At 45.0% G+C, this 13,932-nt stretch overlaps 1 protein-coding gene across 9 annotated transcripts in view; it reads right to left on the reverse strand.

Moving 5' to 3' along the window:
• Positions 1-11,647, reverse strand: part of MAPK8IP3 (mitogen-activated protein kinase 8 interacting protein 3) — a 107,429-nt gene extending 95,782 nt beyond the window's left edge. For 8 of the 9 annotated variants that reach the window (XM_088452073.1, XM_088452071.1, XM_088452072.1 and 5 more), the window contains exon 1: positions 10,230-11,647. In XM_088452073.1, the coding sequence (XP_088308199.1) occupies positions 10,230-10,538 (309 nt within the window). In that variant the 5' untranslated portion in view covers positions 10,539-11,647. The remainder of the gene's footprint in view (positions 1-10,229) is intronic. The other variant, XM_088452066.1, reaches the window with a different exon arrangement.
• Between the last annotated feature and the right edge of the window lie 2,285 nt (positions 11,648-13,932).

The following is a 13,932-nucleotide window of genomic DNA, read 5'->3' on the forward strand; positions in this document are numbered from 1 at the left end:
CCTGGATGTATGTCCTCCTCATCCACAAGTATCGGATATTGATGAGACCTGACCAAAGGCGCGAAGTCTAACCTGCTGGGAGGTATTCACAAGTGATCCCTCTAAGCGGGATATGGGTTTAAGCTGCACCCTGCAAGCAGGTTGCAGCCCCTAAGTCAGGTATTCGATACAAGTGTAAAATGGAGGGAGATAACACCGATGAGGCCCAGGAGAGTGTACTTCTGAAAGAAGCACTAGCGAGTAATCTGTACTTGGATGTTGTACCGAGTACACGGGCAAGGTATCAGACGCACCGCTGGCACAGGAGAGTGACACTGTAGTTATACTCGAGTGTGGTACTAAGGGCCTAATTCAGACCCCACGCGAGCGCTGAGCGCTCGCAAGCGGGTCGATGTTGGCCCAGTGTGCATGCGCACGACGGAGGTTTGGGTCTCGTACCAAAGAGGGAATGCTGTCAATGGTGACAGCACACACCCTTTGGTGGGCGTGCCGGGGGCGTGGCTGCCCAGACGGAGGCGTTCCTATAGGATGTCAGTGGGAGTGCCTTCGGCTTTGATAGAGCTGAAAGCACTCCAGGGCTTGCAGGAACGAGACCCTACCACAAGGGTCTCATCGCAAGCCCGATGGTCTTGACCATCGCGACCATCTTTTTGGCCGCTCGCTATAGCTGTGGGTGATCAGGAGGCCGCTCTAAAAATGAAGGACGGCCCTGATTCAGAGCGAGCGCTCTGTCAGAGCGTCTGGCTTTGAATCAGGGCCTAAGTACGCAGGCAAGTCATCCAGACACACAGCTGACACAGGAGAGTGACTAGAAATTACTCTAGAGCAGAAAAGGAAGGGTACCTGGAACGAAGTGACGGCAAGCTAACACTAGTAGTAACGACGTTGTACAGGCAACTTCCTGCTGTCCAGAGCCCAGTAATATACCCTAAGGTAGCAGTCCAATGGAGGGCAGCGTCAGCTGACAACGATCATGCTTCCATTGGACGGAGAGTCAGTCAGGTGATAAAGACTGTCATGGCTGCGCCCATGACCGGCAACCAAGTCAACTTTTTTCCTGCTGTGGGCCAGCTATACTTAGTTACATTGTTACTGCCAGCATTAATTATAAATAAAGTTTACAAGATTATCCATAATCCTTGTTATTATTAGCATTCATTATTATTAGCATTTTATTTATTATAAGTCGCCTTAAAGTTCTGCAGCACCGTAAAGAGTAGTGATACAGAAAGGGTAGGCACAATAACAAGGGAGCTGATGTATCAAGCAGTGAAAAGAGAAGAGAAGTGGAACAGTGGAGAAGTTGCCCATAGCAACCCAACAACTTCTAACTATCATTAACGTACTTAATAAATGCTACCTCAAAGCTGAATGGTTGCTATGGGCAATGTCTCCGCTGGTCCACTTCTCCACTCTTTTCACTGCTTGATACATCAACCTCAAGGTTACAGGGTACCAGCCTATATATTATCTATATCTATCTAATAAATGGTGGTGCTCTGCCATCTCCTACATGCACAGTGGGCCGGGACAGACCATCCGGAGAGGAGGACCATTGCACCGAGAACAGTGAGTATGTTTAATGGGGACTGGGTGGGGGAAGGGTAAGACGTAGCGGCTGATGTTACTCGGCATATACCGGGTTCTTTTGCTGTGTAGATGTAAAGCTGAAGAGTGCTAAAACTTATGTCCTCACGTTGGCATGTCAGTGATGTCACTTCCAGAGAGTTCTGGTATAACACACATCTACAGTCTCCAAGCACTCCTGTTCCCCGTTATCACATACCCAGGGCTGCCAAGAGCCGGGCCGGGCCCGGGTGCAGGTGGCATGACCTAATCGCGGAAGGCGTGGCCATGGCCCCTTAAGAAAAAAAATAAGAAAAAAATACTGTGGAGCGCTGCAACACGGCGCTGAACGCTGGGACGGGGGGCACTGTTAGCCCCTCAGCCCAGCGCATATCGAGGGGATCAAGGGGGGGGGGCGCGATCAGGATGATCGTTTTCCCCCACAGGCAGAGGCGACTGGTGCTGTTCTGCAGCAGCAAGCAGACTCCCTTTGCAGCCCAGCACACAGCAGTGTGTGCTGAGCTGCTCAGCTGACAGGGAGGAGGGAGGAGCGGCGTCAGACCCGGGCCCCCACCGGGCCGCTCCAGCAAGCACGGGCCCGAGTAATTAGTAAGCGTCCACCCCCTCTCCGATCCCCCTGCACATACCATCTCATGAAAATCACCCAATAACAACCAAAAAGCATTATCCACAACCAATAATGTATAACAGTACAGAAGAATGGAAAAAAGTGCACACGAAGGAAATAGGTATAGGAGAAAAGATGGAGGACGTTCCAATCAGTAAAGAAAAAAGGTAATGCTAACGATTATCTATATAATAAAATCAAACGCTGATAAGAGAAATGGAAAGATGAGGGAGAAGAGAGAGGTGAATGAAGAGGGGGAGAAAAAGAGATGGTGGAGTACTGAAGAGAGAAAGAGAGACAGGGGACAGTGCTGGGGGCCACATCTGGCCCAGAAGCCTCTCTGGCATCCTCCTGCGCATAAGGACGCGCATGCCGCTGAGGGTGCTGAGAGGGATCCCTCTCTCAGCACTCTCCGGATAGAAGCCCATAGGCTTCTAAAGGGTAATGCGATCAGGAAGATGGCGTTACCCACCGCAACCAAGCCCGGAGTGCATTGCATTCCGGGGCTTGGTGCATATGAGAAATGCGGTCAAACCCGCATTTTCAGGGTTTGACCACATTTCTACCTTTCACATATGCCACAGTTCACATATGCCACAGTGCCCCCAGTGCTGGTGAGGTAAATATGTGTGGGGGGCCCTGGGCGATCGCCCCTTGCTGCCCTGTTGTTAGTCTGGCACGATAGACAGATAGATAGATAGATAGATAGATAGATAGATAGATAGATAGATAGATAGATAGATAGATAGATAGATAGATAGATAGATAGATACATTTTAAGGAGGCGTTACAAGGAATGGAGGATCGCTATAATCAGCTGGTTTTTTATAGGAATGAATGGGACACTGCCTCTAGCAAACACACACAACTCCTGATATACTCTCTGCTGTGGTCCCCATACTAATGATCTGTCAAATTAACCAGACAATGAGCATAAAATACAGGCTAATGAGAGCCTTTATGGCCAGCAGCCATACATGTCCCCCTTACCAATGAACAGCCAGGTTCCAGGCATGTATCCCAACGTGTAAGTCATATTAGTGCTGATGAGTTATACATTTAAGACAAACTAATATTCAGAAATCCACACTAACATGGACAGCAAATAATTTCAAATAAGAGCACTGCCAGGTATTTACATATGATTTCCCAGTCAATTAATATTCAAATGCAGAGAGTCCTGTGGGAAAAGTAAACAGAAGTTCAAACACACAAAACAGTCACATAATGGTGAATATATTCCTCTTAATCCAGCGCAGAGCGGGTTCTGCTGAAAGATATCTCCAAGGTACGGCATGTGCCGATAAGCGTTACTCAGCCTCGCTATATAGTATCTGCGTCTCCTGAGTGATCCATAATGGAAGAATGCCAAACCTGCACCGTCCTGCATTGCTGCGCGCACACGTTAATGGGAAGCAGGACACGCTTGTTTAAATGAGGTTCTTTTGCAAAAGTCCATAGAGAGCAGCCAGAAATATCATGTGTTGTGTCGCCTTAATAATTGGAGGAGCATTAATGTCACAGGCATATAATGTGAATGCGTTTGGAGATATTTACATAAAGAGATTTAAACATTTAAAAGTTTCTAATTCAAACCTTCGAGATAATAAAGTAGAGAGGTTGCCCATAGCAACACATAAGCTTCTAACTGTCATTTTTTAAACTGTGCTAGACAAATGTTAACAAGAAACTGTTTAGTTAGTAAGGGGAACTTCTCCACATTATCTTTCTCCAAGGTGTGATACATCTCCCCTCTCTACCTTATTTAAAGAGATAACCATTTTTTTATTTATTAACATTAAGTTGGAGCTGTTCTACTATTTCTGTAGCTACAGAGTCCAAAGGAAATTATTAATAGAAACACTGTACTCAGCGATCATTTTGGGAATGAATACACATATCTAAGGCATGACAATTGCCCGATTTATCTCAAAAAGTACATTTTGGATGTTTCAGAATATTTTTGCTTTAACATACAATCAACTAGGGAAGAGTATATTTGGCAACTTAAAAACAACAGTGAGGGCATGAGAAGTATACACAGTGGCATAGTGGTTAGCATTGCTGGTTCATATTTCTGCCTCTCAGTGTTGGGGTTATGGGTTTGATTTGTAGCAATGTCCAATCTGTGTGGAGTGTGTATGTTCTCCCTATGTTAGCGTGTGCTTCCTCTTCATGCTCATTTACTCCCACTCCACGAACATACTGTTAGATAGACCATAGTGTTTGTGTGTGGGAAGGATAATTTAGATTGTAAGCTCCACTGGTACTGGTGTAAATTTTTAAATATTCTCTGCATAGCACTGTGCGGGATGTAGTTTATATCTCGGCAGGAATCCCGACTTATTGGGGTAAGGGTTTAGGGCTAGGCACTAGGGAGAGGGTTAGGCCGCTCAGGGGGCAGGGTTAGTGTTAGGCTGCAGGGAGGGAGGATTAGGTTTAGGGGTAGGGCTATGACATTTACCTACAAGTGTCGGTATCCTAACCCTGTCGGGATGCCGGCGTCAGGATTTCGACTGCCAGGATCCTGAGAGCCAGCATCAATATAGTTATCTGTAGATTAGTATGGCAACCACTCTTACTACACTCACTGGCGGGACCATGGGCACAGGCCGAGGCAGGTACAGTACACTGGTTTCAAGAGGCAACGCTCATACTCATGGGCACTGATGTACTAGTTATTTTTACTATGGATATGCACTAAGCAGTGCTATACAAATCATATGTCAGACAGATTTTAACCAATTTTGTTGCGCTCCACTATATATGCCTGTAGATCCTGGCGTGTGTATGCCCACTGTGAACCGGCATTGTGGGCTGTGGGGATCTCTCTCTCTCTGGCTAATAAAATGCCACTGGCATGGCATGTCAAGCGCCAGTCTGTGCGCAGCACTTACACCTGCGGTTGGGAAGAGGATCAGTGTAGGACACTACACATTGACGCAACACGCTGAGGTACTGCCGCTGCTCCCGTCTACAGGCTCATGGTGAAGTGGCTATGGTGTCACTGGAACCAATCGGATGCAGCCCCACACCTGTCTACATACTTTCTTTACAGATTATTTTGTGTCAGATGCTACTAGTGAAGATAATTAAACATTAAAATAATTGCAAGAATCCCTGTCCCTGCGAGTTACATCCCCCAACATATCGGAGGAGTCTTTCACTTTTTCAAAAAGTTTCCTCCTAAGAATCTGACACTGCACATACGCACATGGTCAATAACCAGAGCTGGACACAGGCTGCGGGAGAGGGATCACAAGATCCCTCTCCTGCCAGAATGCCACCCATAGGCATAAAGTGGTTCACACCATCCGAGGATGGCATAAACCAACGTGGCCAAAGTGTAGTACATACAGTAGGGGGTCAAACCGTAGTCACAATTGATAATAACGTGGACTGCGGTCTGTAGCGGTAGTTAGCCTTTTGCATTTGGCTATTAGCACATAGCAGGGAAATATATAATTATGCAGAAACTGCAGTCTCTACATCTTTTATTTTTTTTAAAATAGATAAATAAGCCTCTAATTCACTTATGAATATTTCTAATAATTTCTCTTTCCCCATGAACCCTATTAAACCAACCTGCCGACGCTGACACGCACTGTTGATCTACAGAGACACAGAAGGGAAACGACTCATTCCCATCCAATGGGAAAACAGCACAACTTTCACTTCAGGAGATTACTAAACATTCAACACACAACTCAACCAGATCCACTGCTGATGGTGGCCCTGCGTTCCTTTCTAGGGCTTTGTCATAGGGACTAAATATGTGCAACCTTTAGTCCAGTTTTGAATCAAGAATATTTTACTCTGTGGTTTTTATTTTTTACTAATTACATATTATTGATAAAAAATAATATAACAAAAATACTTAATATAATTCTTAATATAAAATTAGATGCTAAATATAATAGCATTATATATTATTAGTTTACTGTATAAAAAAGATGTACACAATAGTTTTGAAAAGGCAGCAATGGTAATAGATAACTAGTAAGACGGGTTCTCCCATCTCTGCCATGGAATATTGTAACTGTCAGAGATTACATTGGTCGCTTCCTAATCAAGGGCCATTCTCTTGTGGATGCTCAGTTTTAGGGACCAATCTGTTCTAGACAAATTCACAGTTACGCCACAGTCTCCGATACCCCATTTTTACACTAGCAGTAATAACTCGGGTTATTACACGTGAGCGCGCATCAACTCGGGTCACTGCGCAGTGCGAGTTGGCCTGGCATTTCAACCTTGGCTACGAGAAGGGTTGAACGTGTGTCCAACCCTGCCCGTGATGCAATGTGAATGGGTAAAGGCTACCATACATCAGCAATCGATTGTGGAAATTCTGCAATTTGCAATCGATTGTATATAAAAATCTGCCATGTATGGGCTTCACAGATCGCAGATTGCAACCAAAAAGTGATTGGAATTGTTAAATCAGATTGCCCAACATGTTGGATTTCCCAGATGGATTGGGGCTGTAAATTGCTAGTGTATGGACATGATCAGCAGATTGCAGACCATTACTAGTATAATGATGGGCCTTTCAAGATTGGCAGATCTGTGTTTGCTGAAAATCATCTTGCAAATCACTGAAAAAGATCTGTAATGTATGGGCACAGATTGCTAGATTGGGAAATCCTAAAATCGGGCAATAAATCTTCAAATTGTTCAATTGTAGTTTTCAGATTGCTGCTATATGGGCTCCTTAACCCGGGTCATTGCGACTCGGGTCCCGTTCTCTGCACAGGAAGAGCCGATGCTTGGAGATGAGATCATCTCTATGTGCCGGCTCATCATGTGATCCAGATCATGTCAAAGACCCTGCATTATTGCCGGGTCTTGCCGCTTGTCTCTAAGGGTCTCAGCCGGGTCGCACCACCTGGGATGGGTGCATGAACATAGTCCCAGGTGCAACCCTGCAGTCAGATGGAAAAGTAGTATAGATGTATTTATTGTAGACTATACAGTGCTCTAGGCCAGTGGTTCTCAAACTCGGTCCTCAGGACCCCACACAGTTCACGGTTTGCAGGTCACCCAGCAGGTGTACAGGTGTAATCATTACTCAGTGACACATTTTAAAAGGTCCACAGTTGGAGCTAATTATTTCACTTGATTCAGTGTGGAGACATGGAAAACATGCACTGTTTGGGGTCCTGAGGACCGAGTTTGAGAACCTGTGCTCTAGGCCTATTAAAAGACAGAAATCTTCTCATATCTACGCCCTGGTACTTACTTAATAAAATTTTCCTAAATTCGATTTGATTGTTTTTTAATCTGTATGATGATTTTTTTAGGGGGATTTTTTTTTTAAACTGTGGGACCTGAAACAAGCAGGTGTATTTACAGTATATTGCAATCAATGAAAACACTTATGATACACAGGTGGGCTCCAATCAATTAATTCTCACCTCAAATGGTAATAGTGAAAGGCACTTATGTAACAAACTGTTGATGTTTTTTGGGTCTGAATCAGAGATGCACGTTAATTCAATGTTAATGCACGTCTCCGATGATTTAAGATCTGCACATCAGCAGGAGCCGTTCTGCGCATGTGCAGATCGGGTTCTGGACTATAGACAGACAGTAATTAGATAGACAATGTCTAGATAGACACCAGATGTTAGACAGTCAATAGTTAAACAGGGACAAAAGGTCGACAGGGACAAAAGTCAGACACACTAAAGTTATACTGGGCATACACTCTACAATTATCTGTCATATCTGTCTGGTGGGAAGGAAAATCTGGTCCGTTTTCTAGTGTTTGGGAGCAAATTTCTATTGTCATTGGCTCCCATACATTACCAGGTTTTCATTCCAACCAGCCAGATTGGACAGATATCTGACAGATAATTGTATAGTGGATGCCCAACATTAGACATGTAAAAAGATTGACAGGTACAAAAGGTCGACAGGGTCAAAAGTTCGACATGAAAATGGTCGACAATTTTTGTTTTTTAGGGTTAGGCACTTAGCCAGACGGTTAGGGTTAGGCACCAGGAGGGAGGGTTAGGGTTAGGCACTTAGCCAGACGGTTAGGGTTACGCACCAGGAGGGAGGGTTAGGGTTAGGCACCAGGAGGGAGGGTTAGGGTTAGGCACCAGGAGGGAGGGTTAGAGTTAGGCACCAGGAGGGAGGGTTAGGCACCAAGAGGGAGGGTTAGAGATAGGCACCAGGAGGGAGGGTTAGAGTTAGGCACCATGAGGGAGGGTTAGGCACCAGGAGGGAGGGTTAGGGTTAGGCACCAGGAGGGAAAGTTAGGGTTGGGCACCAGGAGAGAGGGTTAGAGTTAGGCACCAGGAGGGAGGGTTAGGGTTAGGTACCAGGAGAGAGGGTTAGGGTTAGGCACCAGGAGAGAGGGTTAGAGTTAGGCACCAGGAGGGAGGGTTAGGGTTATGCACCAGGAGGGAGGGTGAGGGTGAAGATTAGGGCTAAAAAAAAAAAAATGCGACCATTTTTGTGTCGATCGTTTTCATGTCAAACTTTTTATTTTACCCTGTCTGTCAACATTTTGTACCTGTTGACCTTTTTACATATCTAACTTTAGTGTGTCTGATTTTTGTCCCTGTCGATCTTTTGTCCCTGTCTTACTTTCTAATATCTGGTGTCTATTTAGACATTGTCTATCTAATTACTGTCTATCTCTTATACCACACCCGTGCAGATCTGGGTCTGCGATGTCGGACGCAGCGCGCCAAACACCGCAGCTACTTTGACATGCTGCCGGCATCAGAAGACAAATCCTGCAGCTTTTTCATAATTTCGCACAGACGCTGGGTACAATGACGCCACGGCTGTATGAATAGCGTCCATCCCTAAATCAGTCCCTTTGTTTGCAATAAATCAAAAAAGTTTTTGAGTTTTTTGTTTTGACATTGCAGCACACATTGGGGTATATATAATAGTTGGTGAGATGACGGCAGCTGCAAGATTTCAGCAATCTAGCCAATATATTTCAAGCAGCAATTTTTTAAAGGCAAAGTGACCTGATTTAGTCTTTTAAAAAAATTGCAGTTTTAGATAAAGCGGCTAAATTGCCAAAATCTTGCAGGCTATTACATATACCGCTTTGGGGCAATTTAATACCTGGCGATGTGCCGCAGGGCATTTGAGCCAGCTAAATGTACATCGGGTGAAATTTCAACAACAAATTCCATTTTCAATATTGAATTCCCCCTTTATGTTCGGCATTGGTTAGAATTCCCAAATAGTACAAAAATGTTGTAAAGAAAAATAAAATGTACAATATTTGGAAGGAAGATGACATATTTTCATAGCCACTGTATTTTGCATGTTTCAGAGTGTTTGCAGTTACAAAGAAAAGTCTGGTGTGGGCATGCTGGTACATACAGTTCCACTGTGGAGCAATCGTTTGTCTACCTCTGGTATACAACATACTCTAGGTTCAGATCTTCAGAAACTATTAAACAGTGCAGATACCTAGTATATCCCTATCTGAGACTCACTTCTTAGAACTGGTCCAACAAATCTTAAACACTGACATCCTGATAACATATATACTACTGACAGATCCTGGGGATCAGAGTAAAAGGAACAGTAAAAGACACTTAAAAGTTTGATACTGATCTGGCTAATAGCTGAGATTTCACATATACAGTAATAGACAATAATCTGTAGGGAACCTAAAATCTGCCACACCATTGCAATGTAAGGAAGACAACGTCTATAAAAAGATTAATACAAAAATCTTTTCTCTAGCAACAGCCACGTCAGTTGCTCTGAAACACACTGAAAAGCGAAATTTCTTCCACTACATAGAGGTTATTCATAGTTTTATTCAGCACACTTAACACTAGCAAGTGACCTCTCATGAATAGAGTGTGAGCTGTGTGAGCCACTGACTCACTATTCATTGTTCAAACCAGCACACTGCATAAAGGCAAGAGACCCCTCATGAGTAGAGTGAACCAGCACACTTCACATTACCATGTGACGTCTCATGAGTAGAGTGTGAGCTGTATGAGCTAGTGACTCAGCAAGTGCAAGGACAATGTACAGCTCTGGCACCCACCTCCTCTGCTTGCTTCCTGAGGGATTTCTCCCGTTCATACTGAGTCAGCAGCTGCTCATTATCCTCCTTCAGAAGCTCCAGCTCCACCTCATGTTCTTGGTTCTCAGTCAGGACAGCATCAAGGTTCTCCAGGACATTGACCACCAGTGGCATCAGCTCCTTCACCACCTCCTCATCGTAGCACTGGATCAGACGCTCAAACTCTCTGTAGATGCTGTTCGCCAGCCCCGACACCCGTTCTGACATAACCGACCCAGAACAATAGTCGTCCTGGTACACCACCCCATCATCAATCTGTATCTCCATCATCTTGACAACGGGACAGGTCCCACAGGGGTGGCAGGCTGCAAAACTGGGATACTACTTATTATTGCGTTACTTTTTAATTAGTTTTTTTTGCTATGTTTTTCTAGAGGGTGGGGGCAGATGAATTCCTTTATTAAATATCAGTATGACCCTTTCCTCTGGCTACCCTGGGCAGAATCAGGTGCAATGATTTTAAGACTCCGTTACATGTGTAAATTCTTCATTAAAGTGACTACTTTAGTAATCTCCAGTTAAGCATGGACTTCCTTCCGGTGTGCTCTTTACACTAATGTTACATGTATGGCTACAAGTACATTATTTACAGGGGTGTATGCAGCCGGGGATCTGGCCTTCTTCTGCCACTGTGTGACTTTATACGTGTGCCAATGCAATGCAGCACCTCTCCCCATCCGCAAAGACAAGATTCCAATACTAAGCCGATCTTTATAACGCTTGGTATTCTCCTACACCTATAATATTATTTATCATCCTTACGTTCGTTCGCACAAAGGTGACAATACAAAAAAATATATAAATAAGATTTACAACTGCAAATGTGACCTATCTACAGTGCATATATTCACCCAGAATCCTCAGTGACAACATGCAACCTTGATGAAGCAGGGTGACATTATTTACATATATTCTATGAGTACTACAATCTAAATCTGAGACACCGTCAATTCACTTCCTGCTCCCCCCTCCCCCTTGTCTTATCTGTACATAAGATAAAGCTTATAGGGGTATTTCATCCCTTCTCAAGCAGGCCAGCTCTCAGTCAGTAAGGATACATTTCTACTCTATGTGATGTAGGCACCTGATTGCTCCCTCCCCCACCCTACAGGGATACCCTAGATGGAGGGTGAATGTTCTATAATGGATTGCACACACCTGCAGTGGTCCTGGGGGTGATCCCTCTTAATGATGCTGCCTTGCTGGGGTGCTAGAGGAGCCTCTCCATCTCATTATAGAGGTGATGCTGGTCCCTGGTAGATAGAGGCACCTCCCAGATCTGCTGGAAGTATGGGAATAGGAGGCTGGCAGTGGCTGTGCCTGTGCCCTCCCTCCCTGCTCCCTGACAAGGCTGCTGCTGCTGATCTGACGTCAGGCTGTCTGCATTATGGGTAGAGAATACAGCTGATTCACTCCCAGCATCTCCTGCACTGCAAAGCAAACCCGTTGCCTGTTTACTATTGGACTACACTCAGGGAGGAGGGAGGCACTGGTGCTCTCTTGTCAGATGGTCCCTAAAATAACATCACAGACATCAGTATATAAGTGTATCTATGATAAACCATTGCTGGATCTTGCTGCTGCATTATGAATGCAAATTTATAAATAAATATTTGATTTTTTTTTAATTATTTTTTTATATTGTTTTACTTTTAATTCACAATAGTACATATTGGGCCTGATTCAGAGATGGACGGATTTGCAGAACCGCACACAAGCGGCTGTGCAAATCCGTCCATCTCAGGTGCAAATGCAGAAGAAGGTGTCAGACACGCTGCACGCTGCAGGCTGGGATCACCATTGCTCCTTTGGTCAGGCTGCGGGAGCTGAAGCTGGTGCCGGTCTTCCGCCGTCGAGATTTCATACCGATCCCGTTGATAGACCCGTGTATTTTTCAGGTCATCAGTCTGAAAGGAGCATAAATGTGCAATCATACAGGCATACACATACACTGTATAGTCCAATTTGTCAGCAGCCAATGAACCAGCATATTTTTGTACTGTAGGAGGAAACCGAAGTACCCAGAGGAAAACCACATAAACACCAGGAAAACCTATAAACCCATCATATTTTCGTAATCAAACCCACGACTCCAGCACTGGAAGACAGCAATGCTAACTACTGTGTCACTGTGCCGTCCAGCCATGCCGAATACTTGTGCTGTTAGAGGACTGGCATGGGTATGATTAGCTATATTTGCAGTGCTGAGGAACTTTAAAAGGTAACAACATACATGAAAAAAACATATTAACTGTAACAGTGAAAGACAATTTAACCTGACTAAAATATTTCCTGATGATAAAGGGCCTCAGCCTCAGATTATGACCAACCAGCATCATAGTTACCAGCATCTGTACAATCATTTCAGGGGCACTTTGTTAGTCATCAGCTACATCTAAACACATGGGTCACGATTCATTACGGATCGCTATTGCGATCGCAGCTGCGATTACGCACGCAGTTCTGTGGCGAAAATATGTTAATGTTTTCAAACGCTCAGCCAGCACAGAGACGCCCACTGCCGCTTTCTCACATCCGTAAGACCTGCGCGTACATCCGTAACATCGAGTAACATCGGCCCCTCGCGCAGAATTACAGCAGGTCTGACCTGGCTCAGAAGTTGCAAGTCTCGTCGTTGCAGTGTCTAATTTATGCACGCCCATGTAACGGCATTCAAACGGACAGGCACGCCTGCGTTTCTCCAACCACTCCCCCGTCACCACCCCCAAACGCTGACGTCCCATCACTCACCATGCAATGGCTTTGTATCTGCAGACTTGATCGCTGTGCGATCACAATGCTAACCTGCACACGTGTACTGCGGTGCATACGCAGTACGCAAGATCGGTCGATCTGCGTACGCGGTTGCAATTGAGATCCTTGCTGAATCAGGCCCATTGTCCTCAGTACTATCTAAAACTCTAAACAAACTTTGGAGCACTACAATTCCCAGCATGACATGGGTATTGAACTTGTTATAAAATAACTTGCTTGCAACTGTCAGACAAACACATATCACTTTAAATTTATCAAACCATTTTTAAATACAACAATTACCAACATTTCAGGTGGGAGGTGCAGGGGCGTGACATTGTGATTGGTGTAGAGATGAGCGGTTCGGATTCTGTGGAATCCGAACCGCTCAGAACAGTGGGGATCCGAGTCCACCCGAGCCAAGGGGGGAGTGTTAGGTTTAGGTACTAACAGGCAGAGTTAGGGGGTGGCGGTGGGGAGATTTAGGGTTAGGATGCAGGAACAGAGGGTTAGGGGAAGCAGGGGGTAGGGTTAGCATACTTACGGAGCACCTGTCGGGAATACTGAGCATTGGGATGCCGCTGTCTGTATTTTGACAGCCAGCATTTATCCCGACTGCCGGTCTCTCATACCCAACCCTGTTTAAAGGCTTGGTAATGCTTCTGATGGTACCTACACACGGCAATATTTTACCCGACCTGGCCAATTCCGATGCATCGGGAACGACAGATCGTGTAAAATATGCCCAAATCGTGAGTCCCCACTCACGATCACGATGCGATGCGCGGCCCCGCTGGTCACACATTGCATCTTCAGATCTGCCGTGCTGTAGGGCAGATCTGACAATCTCAAGTCACAATGCACTGGAATAGTTTAGGAGGCACGATGGATCGTGTGTCAAATTGGCAGC

This window comes from Taudactylus pleione, unplaced genomic scaffold (genome assembly GCF_031769625.1).
Source record: "Taudactylus pleione unplaced genomic scaffold, aTauple2 ptg000032l, whole genome shotgun sequence".
Taxonomy (NCBI): domain Eukaryota; kingdom Metazoa; phylum Chordata; class Amphibia; order Anura; family Myobatrachidae; genus Taudactylus; species Taudactylus pleione.